Consider the following 21,547-nt stretch of genomic DNA (forward strand, 5'->3'; position numbering starts at 1 on the left):
AGCTTCTTATCCATCATCCGCCTGGGGCCCCGAGGCTCCTCCCACAGCCTGGGTGTTGGGGACGCTGCTGCTGTGAACACTGGGGTGCAGCTGCCCCTCCAGATCGCTGCCTCCATCCCTTTGGGGTAAATCCGCAGCAGCGCGCCTGCTGGCCGCAGGGCAGCTCTGCCTGGAACTTCCCGAGGAACCTGCCCGCCGCCCCGTCCCGGAGCCGCTGCACCAGCCAACCAGCCACGTCCCCCCACAGCGCAGCAGGTTCTTCCCCTTCCCCTGCCTCCTCCCAACCTCTCATGTTTCCTGAGGTTTTTTTTTTTTTTTTTAGCTTTGTCTTTTTTTTTTTAATAATAAATTTATTTTTTATTGGTGTTCAATTTGCCGACATACAGATTAACACCCAGTGCTCATCCCGTCAAGTGCCTCCGTCAGTGCCTGTCACCCAGTCACCCCAACCCCCCGCCCTCCTCCCCTTCCACCACCCCTAGTTCGTTTCCCAGAGTTAGGAGTCTTCGTGTTCTGTCTCCCTTTCTGATATTTCTTCTTCTCCCTTCCCTTCTATTCCCTTTCACTATTATTTATATTCCCCAGATGAATGAGGACATATAATGTTTTTAACTGTAGCCACTCTGCCAGGTGTGAGGTGGCACCTCGTTGTGGTTTTGATGTGCATTTCCCGGAGGAGGAGTGATGTGGAGCATCCTGCGGTGCATCTGTTGGCCACCTGGATGTCTTCTTTGGAGAAATACCCGGTCGTGTCTTCTGCTCAGTTCTTAATCGGATGATTTGTTCTCTGGGTGTTGAGTCTGATGAGTTCTTTATAGATGTTGGTTATCTGATGAGACATTTGCAGATATCCTCCCCCGTCCTGCTGGTTGTCTTCTGGTTCTGTGGATTGTTTCCCTCGCTGCGCAGCAGCTTTTTACCTCGCTGCGTCCCCGTAGTTCGTTTTTGCCTTCGTTTCCCTTGCCTTTGGAGATGTGTCCAGCAAGAAGTTGCTGCGGCCAAGGTCACAGGGGTCGCTGCCTGTGTTCTCCTCTAGGATTTTGATGGAATCTTGTCTCACATTTAGATCTTTCATACATTTTGAGTGTATCTTTGCATTTGGCGTAAGAGAAGGGTCTAGTTTCGTTCTTCTGCACGTGGCTGCCCAGTTTTCCCAGCACCATTTGGTGAAGAGACGGTCTTTTTTTTTTTTTTTTTTCCATTAGATATTCTTTCCTGCTTTGTCAGAGATTAGTTGCCCATAGAGTTGAGTTGAACCCATTTCTGGATTCTCTATTCTGTTCCTTGATCTGTGTCTGTTTTTGTGCCAGGACCACACTGCCTGGGTGATCACGGCTTTGTAAGTACAGCTTGACGTCCAGAATCATGATGCCTCCAGCGTTGGTTTTCTTTTTCAATGCTGCTTTGGCTATTCGGGGTCTTTTCTGGTTCCGTACAAATTTTGGGATTATTTGTTCCAGCTCTGTGAAAAAAGTTGATGGTATTTTGATAGAGATTGCATTGGATGCATAGATTGCTCTGGGTAGCATAGACATTTTAACAAAATTTGTTCTTCCAATCCATGAGCGTGGAACATTTTTGCATTTCTTTGTGTCTTCCTCGATTTCTTTCATGAGTGTTTCATAGTTTTCTGAGTACAGATCCCTTGCCTCTTTGGTGAGGTTTATTCCCAGGTATCTTATGGTTTTTGGTGAGAGGAAAACTTCTAATATGGTGATAACCTGTGTGATTCTTACTAGGTAGGTATTTTTTTTTAAGAGGAGAATATCCCATAAAAGCTAATGGCCAGTAACTGGAATAAATAAATGACCACAGCTATGAACATCATTGTCATGACCCAATGGAAACACTGAGAAATAGCATCCTCTCTGCCTTTCCTGCAGAAAACTTACAAAGCCTCTTTTGGAGCTGAATGTTGTCATCAACCAACAGATGTGGTTGCCGCCTATTTCCGTAGAGACCTTGTAAGATGTAATAAATAGGAGGGCCGGGTGACAAGTGGCGTCTGATTCATCGTGTTATGAGAGTTGGCAAAATGTGATAACACAGAGTGATAAAGCAGCTAGTTCAGTGCCAAATTGTGCCAGTGCCAGTCTAGTCCCTTGTTTGAGTTAACAGGAAGTCGTATCTATGTATCACACCTGGCCCGGTGCCTGGCACAAAGGTAAGTGCTGTTTTATGCCCATTTTACAGATGAGAAAGCTGGAATACAGTTAGCTGATTTGCCTGGTGTCATGTAGCTAATAAGTGGCAGGGCTGGAATTTGTACCTGGGAGGTCCTGTTTCAGAGCTGGAGCTTCAGCTGGTGACTGATGTAAAAGCAAAACTCCTAAAAATCATGGTCCGGATTAACTCTCTAACCAACCCCTCCGCTCCCCCTCCTCTTTCCTGTAATAGCCGTTTATTGAGCACTTTCTTTGTGCGTGGTGCCATCAGTTGCTAGGAGACCACTCTCTCTGTGCTAGTCACTTCCAGGGTTCTTACTGCTTTTGTCAGTGTTCTGGTTATGGAATTGAATGGGGCTTGAGCCTTCTGCCTGAAACCTATATTTTCCATAAGCCCTGTTATTTTTTTTTTTTAGGTTGTGCTTTTGCAAAACACAAGGTTGTTGGTTATTTGTCTTCCTTTGGGACAGTGTCCCTTCATTTTCAGGGGCATGTGTATTCTTTTAGAGTAGACATGCTTGGATCTCCGTGTTTTGTGCAGACTTTACCGTCTTTCACTCACGGGCTCAGACATACAGCTGTAATCAGGTAATCTGGGGTCTTGGGTTATAAAGCGACTTTTTAAGGAACTTCACATTTCCTATCTACTGTCAGAAGACCTCGCGGGGTTACATTCCACCGTGAAAGATGGACCCTGAACACAGAGCTCCATGCACAATCTGTGTTCAGAAAGGGGAGAGCAGGGTGTGTGGACGGTGGAGAGGCTGGGACCACCCTTGGTCTATGGGGCCTGGGTCAGGCCTCCAAGGAAGTGCTGTTTAAGCAGAGACCCAAAGGGTGAGCAGGGACTGGCCAGGCAAAAAGGAGCAGGATGTGGGAACCCTATGAAGGAGTCCAGTAAAGCAGGAGTGTTGGGAGTCAGAGGTGCAGGTGCAGGATGTAGCTGCCATAGGTGGAGGGGGAACTGCTCAACCCTCAGGTAGAATATAGGGGTCCTCAGTGCTGCTGGCCTGGGCCAGGGGGCCTTGCATAGCTGTCAAGGAGGTGGGGTCTTCTCCCAAACTCCCTCAAATTACCATAGCCTATGACAATAGTTTCTGAGGGCTGGTAACCCCGTCGGCCCCGTTCTAAGCACTTCACTTCTCACCCACCCTGTGAGGCAGGCTCGAACTCTCTTTATTTCCACTTTAAGGAGAAATAAGTAAAGCCACATAGTCATTAGATGGCGAAGCGGACCTTCAAACCCAGGCAGCCCGTCTGCTTCACCTGTGCTGGTCACCCCCGTGCTATGGGGTGTGATATGGGCTCCTCACCAGGGGCACCCTAGAGGAAGAGTGGCGAGGGGCAGCATAGCGAGGAGTGCAGGTGGGGCTGGGGCTGCCTAAGGATACAGGAGGCCATTGTTAGCCCTAGACATGCTTTCAGTATTTTCAAAGAAACCCCCCAAAATGAATGTCTTCACTCAATACCCTGCTGGATAGTTGCCACCCGGGAAGGAGAGGAATCTTATCTAAACGAGGCTCTGGGCACGTCCCCAACCCCACATTTTAATGCATAAGGGAACCCTGGGCTCCAGGTGGCCCGATGAACCCTGGTGGTGTTCTGATATGGTGGGTCACTGACTTTTAACTACCACCAAGGGTCGTGGATTGTATGATGCCAAATTTTTTTTTTCTGTTCATTTGGTTTTATATGAGCATGTGTTGCATAGTTTTTCATTCACGTTTTTTGGGTACATGTTTCAGTTAGTAACCTGATGGTTGCAACCAAGAGAAATCCAACCCAAACTGGCTTGGATAGGAGGGTGGTTTACTGGCTCGTTGGCAGTCTGGCGGTAGATCCCTATTTCAGAGGAAGCTGACTCAGCAGCAGAATGTTATCAGTGAGGACAAGGGTTTTCTCCACCATTCCCGAGCTGTGCATCGCGGGACTGTATGCTTAGGAATTACGCAGCACATCCGCATCTGTCCTGCGAGCCCTAGAAAGTCTAGGCTCCTCTAGCTGAAGGCTGACGGGGCAAGAACGGTTCCAGTCCCCGCGTTCTCCTTATGCCTTCTAGGCAGGAAGGGGACACATCCCCCTCTTGGTCACCAGGAGAATGGACAAGTTGACTAGCTTAAGCCAAACTGGCTCCACCCTGGTGTATCTCTAACGAAGATCGAAGATCGTGGCTGCTACCCTGTAACGAAGCGCTGGGCTCCCGAGAGCAAAATCTGGGAAGTAGACCCAAGGAGGCCACCAACAAAGTTACCAATGTTTTAATTAAAATGTGACAGTATGAGACACTCTTAATCATAGGAAACACACTGAGGGTCATCAGAGGGGCAGGGGCGGAGGGGACGGGGTAACTGGGCGATGGGCATGAAGGAGGACACGGGATAGGATGAGCACTGGGGGTTGTATAAGACTGATGGATCACTGACCTTTGCCTCTGATACTAATAATACATTATATGTTAATTAATTGAATTTAAATAAAATTAAAAAAGAATAATAAAGATAGCATATAGGAATTCACACACATGGGTGGCAAGACTCGAGAAAAGCAAGGAAATAATTAAAATAAAAAACTCAGAACAGTGGCTATGTCTTGGAAGTGAGTTTGAGGGATTGACTAAAAAAAAGGCATTCATCAATTGTTTTATTCTGATTTTTAAAAAGATTTATTTATTTACTTATGATAGACATAGAGAGAGGGAGAGAGAGAGAGAGGCAGAGACACAGGAGGAGGGAGAAGCAGGCTCCATGCAGGGAGCCCGAAGTGGGACTCGATCCCGGGTCTCCAGGATCGCGCCCTGGGCCAAAGGCAGACGCCAAACTGCTGAGCCACCCAGGGGTCCCTTATTCCGATTTTAATAATACTAGAAGAGGGTCAGTTTTAAAGATGTCATTAAATGCAAAGTGCTCAACCCAGCACCTAATTGGTTCTATTAGGTATAAAAATGCGATTGAATGATTCAGAAGTGTTGATTAACAGGTAATACAGCCCACACGAGTCAATAGCAAAAATCCCAAATAATCCAGTTTAAAAATAGGGAAAGGAATCGAATAGAGATTTTTTCAAAAAGGACCTGCCGATGGCCCACAGGTGCCTGAAGAGGTGCTCCATCAACATCACTCATCCGCAGGGAAATGCAACTCAGAACCGCAGTGAGACATCACGTCACACCCGTTGGGATGGCGATGGCACCGCCCTGGAGAGCGGAAGCAACGTTGGTGAGGAGGTAGAGGGACGAGGGCCCTGGTGCCCTGGGGATGCAAATTGGTGCGGCCACTGTGAGAACAGTATGGAGGCGTCTCAAAAATTAAAAGCAGAATTATCAGGGGCACGTAGGTGGCTTAGTTCTTTAAGCCTCCAGCTCTCGATCTCAGCTCAGATCTCGATCGCAGGGCGAGAGCTCAAGCCCCACGTTAATTAATTAATTAATTGCGAGAATTACGATATGACCCAGCAGCTCCACTCCTGGGTGCAATACATCCAAAGGAAATGAGAACAAGATACCAGGGGCGCCTGGGGGGCCCCGGGGGTGGACCGTCTGCCTTCTGCTCGGGTCATGATCCCGGGGTCCTGGGATCCAGTCCCACGTGGGGCTCCCCACTCAGCGGGGGGCCTGCTTCTCCCTCTGCCCCTCCCCCACTCCGTCTTCTTGCAAATAAGTAAATAAGTAAGTAAGTAAATAAATAAATAAATAAAATCTTAAGAAACAACCAAAACCCCAGATACCAAAGAGGCATGTGCACTCTCACGTCTCGTGCAGCACTGTCCACGCTGGAGGAGATACGGGAACAATCCAGCTGCCCCCCATCAATGGATAAAGAGGTGAGGCGTGGTGGGTCCCACACAGATGCACACGGCGTGGACATGTCCGTAGTGTCCACACCCGCACGTATTGCACGGTGGGGTGCCGCCAGAGAAAGAGGGAATCCTGCCATTTGTGGCAACATGGGTGGCCGTGAGGGCACGACTGGGTGAGGCGCCCACCCCGGGGCGGGGGGACACGGGGGAAGCTGGTGAAAGGGCCCAGGCCTTCACGGGGAGAGGAACAGGGGCTGGGGCTCTGACTGTGTTGCAGCAGCGAGCTCTGCTGCGAGCAGAACTGAAACGTCCTCAGGTGTCCTCGAGCATCTTCTCACGTCTATAAGTGTCCGCGTACTTGTGTGACACGAGAGGTGGCGCGTCTTAGTGGCTGGGTGAGCGGGAGCCTTTCCCAAGGTCACATGTCAGATTACCACCTGTGCAGCTTTGAGTGCCTTACAAGTTTTGTCAGTTTGCCTCCGTAAAGTGAGGGAGAGAGTCGAGGAAGGTGCACCTGGGCCTCAGTTTCCCTTTCTGCTCATGAACGGACCTTTGCGCCGCGTCTTCAAACAGCAGCTTGGGAAAAACATTCGACTTGAAAATCCTCGGCACTGGGATCTGCTTGATGTCCCCACCGAGTTCCTATTCCTCACCTGAGGGTGTCCTTTGGGGGGACCTGTGGGCTGCGGGGAGGACCCCGTGGGCTGGGGGGAGGACCCCACGGGCTGGAGGGAGGATCCCGCGGGCTGGGGAGAGGACCCCACAGGCTGGAGGACCCCGTGGCCTGGAGGGAGGATCTCGCAGGATGGAGGACTCTGCGGGCTGGAGGGAGGATCTGCGGGCTGGGGGGAGGACCCCGCGGGCTGGAGGGAGGACCCGCAGGCTGGAGGACCCTGTGGGCTGGAGGGAGGACCTCGCAGGAGGACCCCGCAGGCTGGAGGGAGGACCCCGTGGGCTGGAGGGAGGACCCCATGGGCTGGGGGGAGGACCTCGCAGGCTGGAGGGAGGACCCGCGGGCTGGGGGGAGGACCTTGCAGGATGGAGGACCCCGCGGGCTGGAGGGAGGACCCCTCAGGCTTGGGGGAGGATCCTGCGGGCTGGGGGGAGGATCTCGCAGGATGGAGGACCCCACGGGCTGGAGGGAGGATCTGCGGGCTGGAGGGGGGATCCCGCGGGCTGGGGGGAGGACCCCACAGGCTGGAGGACCCCGTGGGCTGGAGGGAGGACTCCGCAGGCTAGAGGACCCCATGGGCTGGAGGGAGGACCTCGCAGGATGGAGGACCCCACGGGCTGGAGGGAGAACCTCGTGGGCTGGAGGGAGGACCCCATGGGCTGGAGGGAGGACCTGCGGGCTGGGGGGAGGACCTTGCAGGATGGACGACCCCATGGGCTAGAGGGAGGACCCGCGGGCTGGGGGGAGGATCTTGCAGGATGGAGGACCCCGTGTGCTGGAGGGAGGACCCCGTGGGCTGGAGGGAGGACCTGCGGGCTGGAGGGAGGATCCCGCGGGCTGGGGGGAGGACCCCACAGGCTGGAGGACCCTGCGGGCTGGAGGGAGGACCTCGCAGGATGGACGACCCCATGGGCTGGAGGGAGGACCCACGGGCTAGGGGAAGGATCTTGCAGGATGGAGGACCCCGCCGGCTGGAGGGAGGATCCTGCAGGCTGGAGGCAGGAGCCCGTGGGCTGAGGGGAGGACCCCGCAGGCTGGAGGATCCCACAAGCTGCAGGATCCCGCGGGCTGGGGGCCACTGGCTGTGCCCGGCGGCGGTCGTCCCCATCCTCTGGCCCAGGGCCCCGGATCGGCCGGGTGCAGCAGGTCTCCTGCGAAGCTAGTGCATGAAGGAGGAGGGTAAAAATAAAAACCAGTAGGCAGCCTGCCTGGGGTCAGGACCCCTGAAGCTCAGAGGCTGCTGGTCCTTGGTGGGATTTTCCGTTCCCTGCGGTTGTTGACGGGGTCGTGGTGGTTCCGGTGATGGTTTGCAGGTTACTGGGATCCAGCTCAGCAGTTGCCCGGCCGGCGGGGCACCTGCCTCACTGGAGAGGGTGCTTGGAGTTTACGACCCTTGCTCTTGACATGAGTTTCTTATTTGCCTCATTACTTACCATACAGCCTTCAATCAACTGTTTTTCCAAAGGCACCTCTTCTACAGAGTTACTCCTCGACCGAAGACGCTCCCCTCCCCGCTGCTCCTTTTTTTTTTTTTTTTTTGGTTAATACAATGAAATGAGCGTGCCATTATAGAATCTTTAAAAAATATGGTTTTCTTTGTAATATGGAAAAAAAAAAAAGAGTAACGGTGTTTCAGTATCGTATCAATGATCCAAGCAGAGCAGTTTTTCAATCCTGCCGTTCTTTGGGGTTTTGACCTTTGTGTTTTTTTATTCATTTTTTTAATTTTTATTTTTTTGACCTTTGTGTTTTTTTTATTCATTTTTTTAATTTTTATTTTTTTGATCTTTGTGTTTTTAAAGTGTGCATTTGCTGGTTTTTAAAGCTCTGGTCCCTATTATTAGAAATACTGAGATTTTATTTTTGGCATTTGACTAAGTTTTTTTTTTATCTTTTGGTGCTAATGCAGATTCTGTATCATGTTTTCCTCAGTTTACAGGTAGCTTTGAGCTATGTGGGATTTTTTTTCTTCCCTCCTCCTATAGGCTTTGTGGCTCTTAAGGTAGGCATCTCTCTGTGATCTGTAGACCGAGGTCAAATCCCCCAATGGCATTTGCTTGGCAGTGGCAATTGTAAAGAATATGAAACATTTATATTTAAAATATATGAGAAAAAAATAAAATATATGAGAAATATAGGTATAAGTTATTTAAAAGAAGTAAAATGACTTTGAAATACCTAACAGAAACGTTTCTGATTTTTTTTTTTTTCTGCAATGTTTATATCATCCTGCTAGTGTGGAATAAGAGTTCTTCTAAAACTTTCTTACATATTCATTCATTAAGTCATGCATTTACAGACATCTTCGAAGAGACTGCTAATGGCCCCGGGTTTCCTTCTGGGGCGGTGGAAGTATTCTTGAATTAAGGAGTGGTCATGGTTGCCCACTCATCTATAGTATTTAGTGAAAATACTAAAAAATTCTGATATATGCACTTTGAAAGGCTGAGCTTCTGTTATAGGAGTTGTATCTCAACAGTGTTAGGGTTCTTACTGTTCTAACCACTATGCTTAGCCTTCAAGACATGGAAATAAGGCTTTCGGGTACGGGGAATTCAATTCTAGGTACGATGGTGCAACGATCCACCCCCAACGCCCGGTGGGAGACGGTGATGGTTTGCTCTTTTCTGGCTCACAGATCAAGGACGGTCCTGCCTCCGGCTCTGGGTTGGCCGCAGTCTGCTCGAGGCCGTGTCGGGTTCAGGTCGGCTCCGTGTCTGCGTCCTTTTCAACCAGAAGCAAGTGGAGGGGACGTTGTCTTAACAGCAAATGAACAGCAGGTGCAGCAGAGCCCGTCAAGCCGTAAATGGGCTCCCAGTCTCCACTTGCTTTACGTTGGTTCGTGTTGCAGTGTCAGAGCACAAAATGTGGCCGCGTCCAGAGTCCGGGGTGGGCGGGGGTAGGGGGAGGACAGTCTAAGTCACGGTGGGAGGGGAGTGCATGCATGTTTTTCGAATCCTATTCCGACCGCCGCACCGCCGCACCGCAGCAGTGTTGGGAAACAGGTCTGTGCCGGTTTCCTTGGGGCCACACGGGGGGAAGTGAACATTTCTTCCCTGGTAGGGGTTGGCACACTCGAGGAGACGGGTGCTGGCTGGAGGCCTGAGCGGTGAGCAAATATCGGCGTCTGGATGCGGAAGGTGGGGGCGAGAAGGGGGAAGAATGGGCTGGAGATGAGCCTTCTAGACTTGGGCAGAGGCGTGGGGGTATGTGGGGCCGGGCGTGTGTGGACAGCTGCGGGGCTGGGGCGGGGCATGGTGCGAGAGGGCATTGGGTTACGTCGGGGAGGGCCCGGTGCTCCTCGCATTTGGGCTTGGTGCTGAACCTGACTGGTGGCTCCAGCGTTGGCGGCCTCGCTTAGGACCTTTGTGAGAAGCTTGCTTGGCCTCTGTGGGGATTGGTTCATCGTCTGTGAAACGGCGAGGGTACTCCCAGTGTCTGCTGCGGGGATTGTGCCTCAATGGAAGCGTTTGACACGCGGTCAGGGGCTCAGTAGGCGTTACCTGCTGTTAATACCTTAACATGGTGTGGGGGTTGTACCCGTAGGCAGTGGGGGGTAACTGCACGGTACGGACGGGATAATTGTAGGATCTTCCGGGAGGGTGACCTCAGGATGATGGTAGTGGCCAGTCCTGAAGCAGAGCGGCTGCAGGGTTGCTGCAGTGAGAGAGGTCAGAGGTGGTGACGTAAGAGCAGTGGACGTGAATGTTCAAGGTGCGAACTCGATGAGACCTAGTGACTGAATGAACGTGGGAGACGCATGGCGAAATGGAGAAATCGAGGAAGCGTCCCAAATGTACTGCTTGGTCGCCGGGTGGGGGGGCGGCTTGGATCATTTCCTGAGACGGGGAACCTCGGGGAGGAGTGGGGTGAGGTGATGGGGTGGGTCAGGCCTGTACGTCGAGGATCCCGTGAGATGTTTTAAGGAGTAGGCCTGTGGCTGCGAGAGGTCGGGGTATAGGGCGAGCTGCCTTGTGACTGTGGGGGTGGCTGGAGGCCCCGGGGAGGCGTGGAAACGGGTCCATCATGGTCCTTGCCAGCGGAGGAGGAGAGCAGTGAAAAGCGGCAAGAGAGGAGCTGATCGCAGCTGGGGTCGCTTGCTTCTGTGTTTGAGGGGGACAGACGAGGACACAGTGGGGGCCTGCCGAGAGGGGAGGGGGACACACGCTACAGGACAGAGAAGGCAGGACGGGCACAGCCAGATCCCGGAGACACGCGGGGAGGGCGTCGAGATCATGTGGTAGCAGAAGGGACGCTGCGGGGTGTTTGCCAAGGGAGCATAACATTTTGTGTTGGTGCGTTACCGACGTTTGCTGCGTAACGAGTTAGCCCGACGCACGGCATCGTAAACCAACAAATATTGATCATGTTGTGGTTTCTGCGGGTCAGAGACTTGGGATCAGTGGGCAGTTCTGGCCCAGGGCCTTTTCTGAGGTTGCAGCCAAGGTGCTGGATGGGGTTGCAGTGGCCTGAGGGCCGGGCGACGGGGCTGCAGACCCGGGGCTAAGACGGTGAGCGGGAGCTTCGGGCCTTTGGTGGCAGTTGACCAGAGGTCTTAGGACCTCACCACCCAGGCCTCTCCATGGGGCCGTGTGTGTGTCCTTGTGACACACGCTGACCTTCCCCGTCACTCCGACTGAGTCAGAGGTCAATGAGGACACAAGCCCTCTGACGGATCGGCCGTAGACCTCACAGGCTTCCCTCCCGGCTGCACCCTGTTCCTGGAAATGGGTCCCTAACACAGTCCCCATCAAGCAGGACGGGGCTCAGGCTTCAGGGAGAGGGAGGAACCTCGAGGAACTTGTGGCCCTACTTGAAAACCACCACGGGGGCTATGGCACCAGCATGTGATGTGTTTTATGTACAAGGGAGTCGACATTAGAGATGCTGACGCAGAGTCGTTAGGCTGACGCTCGTCTGTCTGGGTAAACGGTAAGTTTAGGAAGTTCTCTCTAGGTATCTCTCCCAAAGTGAATCTAGTCGTTTGCATTGTGGGGTCATAGGCGCCTGGGCGGCTTGGTTGGTGAAGCGTCGTGATCCCAGGGTCCTGGGATCCGAGCCCTGCCTCGGGCTCCCTGCCTGGGTTGGGGGTGGGGAGCCCTCATCCCCCTCTCCCTCTGCCCCCACACGCATGTGTGCTCTCTCTCTCTCTCAAATAAATAAACATCTATTAAAAAAATCAATAAATTAAATTTTTATTTAATAAATTGATTTTTTATTTAATAAGTTAATCTATTAATAAACATCTCAATAAAAAAATTAACTGTAAGATTATTAGCAACCGCAAACGATAGAGGAGTCAAAGAGCTTCCAAGCCCGAGTCTCACCCGGTACAGGCCATCGCTGCTAATATGCGCCATTTGCACCTAAATCCATGTCGCTCGGGATTTTGCTTTGCTCTGGAGCCTTTCGTTCAAATACAGTCGTATAGAAATCCGAGGTTTTCTCAAATTCTAGGTTTTAGGCTAAGCATTCGGTGATGATCGCTGCTGCCCCGTGTGTGCAGCACCCGAGCGCAGCGGTTCTGGGCTCCGGCGGCACAGTTCGGTCCCTGGTCCCTGGGGAGCTTTTGGTTGCAAACGATCTGGAGCAGGGCCTGGGCCTTGTTGGGTGTCGCTGTTTCCCTGCGATTCCAGGTGCAGTGGGGCAGAGACCCTAGATCGCAGGACCAGCAGGTGCCGTAGGGCGGTGTCCGCGGTGGTGGAATTTAAGGCGGATTCTAATGGTCATTTCTGTGGGGGCGTCGGAAGGAATGTGCACCGGGGCCCAGGGTCGTTTCTGCCAACATCGTCCCTGGCTCTTGTGATGGAGGAAATGGTGTGTCGTGGCGGCCTGCAGAGAACGGCACGGAATCCCGAATATCTAAGCTAATCTGACCACGGTTCCTTTAGGGGAAGCTCCGTGTTCTCTGCATCGTGTCCCGGGTGTCCCGGGTGTCCTGGGGTGTGTGCCCACGTCCCCGTCGCTGTCCCTGGCCTGGATGCCCTCATTTACCTGGTGGGCAGTCCTTGGGCCGCTGTCGTGTGTTGGGGGCCGTGCAGGCAAAGTGGAACGTGGATTGCTGCCCCCTGACGGGCAGCTCCGCAGCCAGCGCAGGCGAGGGGCAGGAAGGGGCCAGGGCACCCGCACCCTAAGGACCATTTTGTGAGACTTTTTAGCATTTAAATTCAATTTGCTAACCCAGAGTATGGCCCGCGGTGCTCCCCCCACCACGTGCCCCCGTTCCCTCATTAAGCACCTACTCTGTGTCTGTGCTTTCTGGAAGCTTCTGTTCTAGTGGGGATTGATAAACAGGCAATCACAGTACATGTTGTGATGAGGGAAGTAAAAGAGGGTTTTGGGGGGGATCCCCAGGGGGCTCAACGGTTTAGCACCACCTTCAGCCCAGGGTGTGACCCTGGAGTCCCGGGATTGAGTCCCGCATCGGGCTCCCTGCATGGGGCCTGCTTCTCCCTCTCTCTCTGTCTCTGTTTCTCATGAATAAATAAATAAAATCTAAAATAAATAAACAAATAAATAAATAAAATCTTAAATAAATAAATAGATAAATAAATATATAAAATTAAAAAATTTAAAAATAAATGAATAAAATCTTAAAAAAAAAAAAAAGAGGGTGTGGGGTCATATTGGAGAGACAGTCTGGGGCAGAGGGTCCCAGTGAAGGCTCCCTGGAGGAATGAAATGGCAAAGAGGGTATGTTGTAGGAGGAACTAAGGCCGGGCAACTGTGGGTTTTCTGACCATGGATCGAAGGAAAACATTCATATTTGGGGAACAAACTTGAGCATAGCTTGAGATGACACGAACAGATACGTCTCTGAAGAAGGCCCACTCACGGCCAACAGGTGCATGAATAAATGCTCCACCTTGCTCAGCACCAGGGAACTACAGATCAACACCACGGTGGGATCCCACCCCACATCGGCTGGAATGGCTCAAATGAACAACAGATGTGGGCGAGGATGCGGAGAAAGGGGAAGAGCCCTGGTACACTGCCGGTGGGGACGCAGGCTGGTGTAGCCGCTGTGGAGAGCAGCGTGGAGGGTCCTCAAGCTGGAAATCGAGCTGCCCTGTGACCCAGCAGGTGCGTCACTAGGTATTTATCCAGAAGCTGCAAACACAGTGACCCCAAGGGGCACCTGCACCCCCAGCGTCCACAGCAGCAGTGTCCACAAGAGCCAAAGTTTGTTTATTTTTTTTTAAGATTTTATTTATTTACTCATGAGAGATACAGAGCGAGAGGCAGAGGCACAGGCAGAGGGAGAAGCAGGCTCCATGCAGGGAGCCCGATGTGGGACTCGATCCCAGGACTCTGGGGTCACGCCCTGGGCTGAAGGCAGCGCTCAACCGCCGAGCCCCCCGGGGATCCCAAGAGCCAAAGTTTGGAAAGAGTCCAGATATCCACGGACAGATGAATGGATACAGAAGACGCGGTGCATGTGTGTGCGCGTGTCGCTGGAGGGAGGTGCACGTATGTATGACTGGAATAGTACTTGGCCATCAAGGGGAATGGGATCCTCCCATTTGCGACAACATGGCTGGAACTAGAGGGTATTTTTTTTTTTTTTAATCTTTATTTTTTGGAACTAGAGGGTATTATGCAGAGTGGAGTAAGTCAATCAGGGAAAGACAAATACCGTATGATCTCACTCGTATGTGGAATTTAAGAAACAAAAGAGATGGACGTAGGGGGAGGGAAGGAAAATAAAATGAAAATTGAGACAGAGGCAGATCATAAGAGAGACTTAATCATAGGAAGCAAACTGAGGGTCGCTGGAGCAGAGGGGGTGAGGGACAGGGTAACCGGGTCATGGGCATGAAGGAGGACGCGTGATGTAGCGAGCGCGGTGTGTTATATGCAACTTATGAATCGCTAAATTCTACCTCTGAAACCAATTAAAAAAAAGAAATCAAGCGTAGTTTGACCATGAAGGGCCCTCATGGGTTGGGAAAAATCACTTTGATTGATTTTCAATTTTGGCTGCACGTCATAACCACCTTATGGAGCTCTTAATAACAGATATCTGAATCCCACTCCAAACCTATGGAACCACCGTTAGCGGAGCGTGTGGCCTGTCTACGTAGGTGCACGTCCCTGTCCACACACGTGCGTGCGTCTGGGTGTGTATTTTAAAGCGGGTGGTTCTGGTGAGTGGCCAGGGTTAAGACCCCGGGGCCTGTGGCACAGAGGAAGGAGTGGAGGGAAGGGGCCAGCTCCGAGTCGGGGAGACTAGGGGGGCGGAGAGTTATCTGGGCTGCTGAGGACGGTGGCCCAAACCGGAGTCTTCGAGGGGATTGGGGCAAATGTGCACACTTAGAGACTTAGGGGTTAAAATCAATGGAGCGTGAGGTTGATTGCCTGCAGGGAGACGGAGGGGTGTGGTTCGCAGGTGACACCCAACGTGACCACAGAGCGGGAGGTAGTACTTCTCACTCGTCTAGGACGTGTCAGAGGAGGAGCAAGTGTCGTGAGGAAGGGAAGGCTTTGGGTTTTAGCTCAGTCAGTGGAAGCTTCTCGTAGGATTGTCCACCAGGTAATTGTAATAGTCGTGAGAAGCTGGAGCTTGGAGGTAAAGGAGTGTAGGTCGTCGCTGTGCACCTGGCACTTGAGCCCATGATGATGGGTGGGACCCGCCAGGGATCAGGCAAGCAGTAAGCAGCGCCAAGGGCCACGTCATTTGGAGGGTGAGTGGGAGGCGGACCTGCCGAGGAGCCGGGGTACAGACGTGGGACATCTTGATGGATGGCCGGGAGGGTGGAGTCTCAGAAGCTCCTGGAAGACAAGTTCTCAAGGGGGAAGGGGTGCACACGATTGTCACATGCTGCCACGGAGACAAAGAAGGAGCTGGAAGCGGCCAGTGGACTCGGGTCCTGAAGGTGGTTGGAGATCTTGGCTGTAGGGTGTCATGGTGGGGACGATGCTCGGCCGCGGGTGGGAGAAGAGAAAAGGCCGCCGGCCGCAGGTGCTCCCCACCAGGATCTGCCTTGTGGTCACCGAGAGTCCTTGGCGCTCACTGTACAAGTCAGGGCAGGTGTGGGTGGCGGGAGAGGAAGGGGGCAAAGGGGACGAGCAGTTCGGCCTGATGTCTGGGCCCGGGGCCGTGGCATCCTCTGCGATTTGCAGCGAAGCGGGAGGAGGAGTTGGGGTGTGGTGTTGAGGCAGGCAGGGGCGCTTCTGTGTGTTGGGGCCGACACCCTCCTCCTGGCCGGCCGTGCCCTGCGCGCTGTCCTCCAGGCCCGTTCTAAGTACAGCTGGGGGGGTTGCTTGCGGTTGACCAGAACTGCCTGAGCCTCAACTTCACAAGCTTGGGAACAGGATGGAACTCGCATGAAGAACCGGCGAGAAATTTAAGAAAAAAAGGGAACGAAGCAGCTAACTTCTGGGTGTAAATTGACTAGAGCTGATGGAAGGGGCAGTCTCCTTCGGATGAGCCAGTTGGGCTGGCTCGTCCATTCTCAGACCGTGTATTTGGCTTTTTCAGTGCATTTAACTTTCGTCCTTTTGAAATCGGGAAAATTCTGTTAAAGTCGGGGCCAGCAGGTACCTGGGACCTGGCCGTGTTCCAGCCGGGCGAGCTCCGCTTCCTTAATGAACGGACTTCCTCATCTGTCAGCGATAAGCAGGCAAGTGAAGAATTCTTATCTGTGTGCACGGATTGCACATCTGTTTCTGTTCTACCGCGTTCCAGTTCAGACGTCCCTGCTAAGAAACTAATGCAGATAAGTGAGTCCCTCGTATGTGAAGCCATTTGGGATTGTGAGTATTTATTACCCGAGCACCTTATAGGGATGAAATTGATAATTCAGAGATTTTTCTCCCCCCCACCCCTTGATGTTTTGAGATGTGCAGAAGTCACTGTCATGCTTCTCCCTGTCTGCTGTGACAAATTTTTTGAAAATGTAATTTTTGTGGATGGTAACTGCCAAGTGTCTCCTGTGGGATAATTCGGAGTCGTTGGGAGTGCTGTCAGATATTTTATTCTGTGTATAAAAAATGTTCCAGAAAGGAGAGCAAAAAAAAAAAAAAAAAACACCATGGAAACTTGATAGAATGCTCATATTTGTTCCTCTGGAAGTGGAATTCTGAAACGAGGTGATGACGAGTGCAAGAGCAATGGAGAGCCTGCGGCTGGCTTCCTGGAAGTAAGCTCAAGAAAGAATGGATTTGGTGCCCTGTGGGGGGCAATGCCATTTAGTGAAGAAAGGTCACGAAAAATGTCCAGCAAATAGCCTGATGAATTTTTCTTTGCAATACAACCTTTTATTTATTTTAAAGATTTTATTTATTTATCCACAAGAGACCCAGAGAGAGAGGCAGAGACACAGGCAGAGGGAGAAGCAGGCTCCATGCAGGGAGCCCGACGCGGGACTCGATTCCGGGACCCCGGGGTCACGGCCTGGGCCCAAGGCAGACGCTCCACCCCTGAGCCCCCCGGGCGTCCCTGCAATGCAGCCTTTTAGAAGTCACCTGCAAGTATCAGGGCCAAGGGAGGGGCAAGAGCTGCTGGGGTTGGTGGGAGAAGTTCCTCAAGATGCCAGAATGACCCAACCTGTGTACTTACCAGAATCAAATCAGAAATTAAAAAAAAAAAAAAAAAAAAAAAAAAGAGTCCTGGGCCCAAAGCCCGTCCTTGACGTCCTTGCTTTCAGTGTTCTTCTGGGCGGTTGTCGTGGCCAGTTGGGTCAGAAAGCTGTCGCGTGGCTCTGGAGCACGAGCTCTCTAAATACAAGGACGTGGGTGGTTGTGATGTTGGATGTCCCCCTTTTTTAAAATTTTTATATTATTTTATTTTATTTTTGTTTTTTGGATGCCCCCTTTCCTTCCGGTTCGCGTGAGTAGGTGCCTGGCTTCCCTTAGAGCCCCGCGTCCGGCCCTGCCGTCTTGCTTCTTGTACTCAAAGCTACACGTGGTTTCTTTGCATTGCCCTGGAGAACTGACCCACCCAGGAGCATCAGCACCACGGATTTTTTTCTTTTTTTTCTTTTCTTTCTTTCTTTTTTTTTTTGGCTTAAAGACAGAAAAGTAGCATCAGCCACGGAGCAAACAGTGTCCGTGTTCGCCCTCGGCCTGTGACCTCTGCACCCTGCCGCCGCGGGCTTCTCTCCCCGCTGCGTCCTGGAGCTAGATGACCCCACGCCTTTTCGCCGCCCCGCTTCCCTCCCCGGACAGTTCTCGGTCTGGGCCGCCCCCGACTCCCTGGAATCCTGGGGAATAGAGTGTCCCTCAGTCTGTTACCCGGCTGCTGCGTGTGCCTGTCGCCGTGGCTGAGTCCTGCCTGGTCCCTCCAGCCACACGCGCTGTGTGCGGGGATGCGCTTCGTCCGGGTGACTGGCCGGCGGTGAGGTACCTGTGCTCTGCGGTTAGACTTGGGCTGCCCGGCTCAGCAAATAAAAACACAAGGTGTCTGTTGGATCCGAGTTTCAAGTAAATAACAAGATTTTTAGTATCAGTCCGTTCTTTTATCTGAAATTCAAACCTAACTTTATTTCTGGCATTTTATTAGGCGACCCTACACTTTGTTTTTTTTAAAGATTTTATTTATTTATTCATGAGAGACCCAGAGAGAGAGGCAGAGACCCAGGCAGAGGGAGAAGCAGGCTCCATGCGGGGAACCTGACGCAAGACTCAATCCTGGGACCCCGGGGTTACGACCTGGGCGAAAGGCGGCGCTAAACCGCTGAGCCACCTGGGCTGCCCGACCCTACACTTTCCATCAGACGTGGCTTTACCCTTGGCTTCTCCACTTGGCTACTTAGAAATTCTGTAGGTTCTTTATTATTATTATTATTATTATTTTTTATTATTATTATTTTTTAAAAGATTTTTTTTAAAGATTTTTTATTTATTTACTAGAGATACAGAGAGAGAGAGAGAGAGAGAGAGAGAGAGAGAGAGAGAGAGAAGCAGGCTCCATGCTGGGAGCCTGGCATGAGACTCGATCCCAGGTCTCCAGGATCACACCCTGGGCTGAAGGCGGTACTAAACCGCTGAGCCACTGGGTCTGCCCTATTATTATTTTTTAAAGGCTTTATTTATTCTCTGTAGGTTCTTTAACATCCCTGAACTGTGGGTTCTTTATCTGAAGTTTAGGGTCCGTGTGGCTTGCAGGTGCGGGCTCCCGTCCTCAGTGGACTTGGGCCTACGGGGCAGTACTAGCCCTAGCGCTGAGGCAGAACTCCTGCTCACATATGGTGTCCGGGGTTCAGGCACAGTGCATGGAGCTCTGAGGGCGCTTGCACTGGGTCATTATTCTGAGCCATTGGTCTACGTCGAGGATTCCGTTATAAAGGAAAAACTTGGGGACAATTAACAGCCTTGGCCACACGTTTTTGTTTCCTTTCTAAAGCCCGTTAAATAAATGCCACTGAGGAAACACAATTGATGGAACAAAGGGTATCGCCCAGTTGCAACAATCAAGAAATTGGGTCGTTGCCAAAGACACAGAATAGGGGATTATTCTTGGGTTCGATTCACTTGCTGTTTTATTCTGCTCTGTTGGGGAAATATTTTAATCTTCCGGCCTCTACTTTTTCCGTTTCTGTGACCACGCTAGGCCTACTCCCCTCCCCGTCCCCCGCCCCCCCCCCCCCCCCCCCCCCCCGGTCCACAGAAATAATCCTAATACGTGGCTGATGGCTGATTGTGTTTCTGGGACAAGCCGCCTGCACTTCGTAGGCCTCACCTTGCCTTGGCAAACAGTTGAAAGCCGAGCTGCGTTTTTGTAGGAATTAGATTTCGAGAGTCAGCATGCGATGCAAACGTGGGTAAAAGCGCCCCGGGCGTGGGCTGCTAGTGACTCATGCAGGACACGTGGGACGTGGATGGGGAGAGACGGCGCCCCGGCCTCACCTACCACTCCAGCCCGCGGAAAGCCAGGGACGCCTGAAGGGCCGTCCGTGATGGGGGGGGGAGTACGCAGGCGGGTGACCGAACGGACGGTAGGAGTAAACTGCTTGAGTTCATGGTCTCGTACTGACGGTCACTTCTTACTGTTGGTAAAGACGCCGTCACTAGATAAGACGTTAATATTAGAGAAAGCTGGGTGGAGGGCGTGTAAGAACTCTCTTCGCAGCTCTTATAAAATCTGAAGTTTTTTATTTTTTTTTATTTTTTATTTTTTTTAAATCTGAAGTTTTTTAAAAAAAGATTTCATTCATTCATTCGTTCATTCATTCATTCATTCATGAGAGACCCAGAGAGAGGCAGAGACCCAGGCAGAGGGAGAAGCAGGCTCCATGCAGGGAGCCCGACGCAGGACTCGATCCCGGGACCCTGGGGTCACGCCCTGGGCTGAAGGTGAGCCACCCAGGTGCCCCCAGGTCCGCTTTTCTTCCAGCATCAGAGCAGGTCACTGCCTTACCAGTGGATGTTTACACGTGAATTTCCCCGACCCTGGGGATACAGCAGTGGACACCAGGGTCAAGGAAGAAAGCCTCTGCCTTCACAGAGCTTGTATTCTTGTAGCAGAAGATGACAAGATAAAAAAGCAACCTGTGTAGTGCACATAGTTTTCAGTGACGTGGGGAACTGTAAAGCAGGACAGAGAAATAAAATGTGGGAGGACTGATGGAGCCCAGCTTGGAGGCTCCGAGAGGACCTGACGGAGAAGACCTGAAGACCGAGGGACGCGGCGCCTGGAGACCGTGGACATGTTTTGGCTAAAAGCCTCTTGGATGGAGGAGATTGCATGTGCAAAGGCCCCGAGGCATCACCCACTGTGGGTTTTCCCCACAGAGGACAGAACCATGGCTGCGTTCGGAGCCTTAGTACCTTGCAATGAAGCCGCTGAGGGCTTCGGCCGACGTCTCCGCCTGTAAACCAGCGGCCCCTGCCTTGAGCCTCCGGATGGACATGTATGAACGTAAACCGTAACATGGGAAAGACTTGAAGATACTTGTACCGGAATACGTGAACCTCCTTGTCCTCGGAAGGCTTGGCTTGGGCCAGCCAGACGGCCTCGCTTTCGGGAGACGGATAAAACGCGACCCTTTCAACTGCATTATCTCTGGAACGATTTTTTACTGTGTCGTCAGGAAAAATAACGATGGTTTGGGAATAACATAAAACGTCCCTGAGCCCGAAATCTATGGGCTTAAGTAGGAAGTTGACACGGGAGGGCGGCTTTTTGTCCTGGCTTTCGGGGCGGAATTCTTTGTCTACGTAAACCTAGTCCCTGCAAGTCCAAAGTAACTGCTTGAGGTTTTCCCTCTGATTCCAAAGTGTTCTAGGGCCAAGATTGGTCCTGTTTTAGGTCGTATTGGCAGTCTGCGATTGGACCCACCAGCGTTGCCGGGTTGGGCACGTCGCTGGGCCCCATGCTGTGCGTGCGAGGGAACGAACGCTTCCAAGAGACCCTGGTTGTGGCGTCCCGATGGAATCAGACGTCGGACTCTTAGGTTTCACTCAAACCTCCCAATGAAAAGGACTTTTTTATTATACTATGAAACGAGAATGAAATATTTGTTTGCATGGAGCCTGTTAAATTCTTAAATTTCATATAGGAGCTGCAGAATAAAGACCTATTGTGGGCTGACCCTAATCTGAAAATCTCTGTCATGCTTCTCTGCAGGCTGGAGAAGCCGTGCACTTGTGCCCTGGGTCCCGGGATTTAAAACCTTAGGATTTCCTGAGATTGGTAGCGGAAGGGAGCATGGAGGTGAGAATGCCAGCAAAGCGCCTGCCCGTCTTGATCTGGGATTGCGCGGGCCCCTGTGGCCTCTGGTCCAAGATGCCTTCGGGTTCCCTGGCATCCGAGTGTCAGTAGCCAGGTAGGGCCAGGCGGCCGATGCACGGGCCTTGGTGGCTGCAGGAACCCGAGCACCTGGAGACCCCGCAGCAGGTCACGGCCTTTCCGTGCTGTGCTCAGGGCGAGGGCGCTGCCTGGATCCAGGGTGGAAAAGAAACTACGGAGTCG

At 52.1% G+C, this 21,547-nt stretch overlaps 1 protein-coding gene across 13 annotated transcripts in view; it reads left to right on the plus strand.

The window, feature by feature from the left end:
• LIMCH1 (LIM and calponin homology domains 1) overlaps nt 1-21,547 on the plus strand; it is a 296,259-nt gene that overhangs the window by 10,554 nt on the left and 264,158 nt on the right. For 2 of the 13 annotated variants that reach the window (XM_049092860.1, XM_035714029.2), the window contains exons 1-3: nt 2,571-2,753; nt 5,253-5,380; nt 5,923-5,984. The exons of 3 other annotated variants lie outside the window; for them this stretch is intronic. In XM_049092860.1, the coding sequence (XP_048948817.1) occupies nt 2,680-2,753; nt 5,253-5,380; nt 5,923-5,984 (264 nt within the window). In that variant the 5' untranslated portion in view covers nt 2,571-2,679. Of the gene's footprint in view, nt 1-2,565; nt 2,754-5,252; nt 5,381-5,922; nt 5,985-21,547 lie in introns of those variants that run through there. 8 more of the 13 variants (XM_035714048.2, XM_035714051.2, XM_049092857.1 and 5 more) reach the window with 7 other exon arrangements.

This window comes from Canis lupus, chromosome 13 (genome assembly GCF_003254725.2).
Source record: "Canis lupus dingo isolate Sandy chromosome 13, ASM325472v2, whole genome shotgun sequence".
Lineage (NCBI taxonomy): Eukaryota > Metazoa > Chordata > Mammalia > Carnivora > Canidae > Canis > Canis lupus.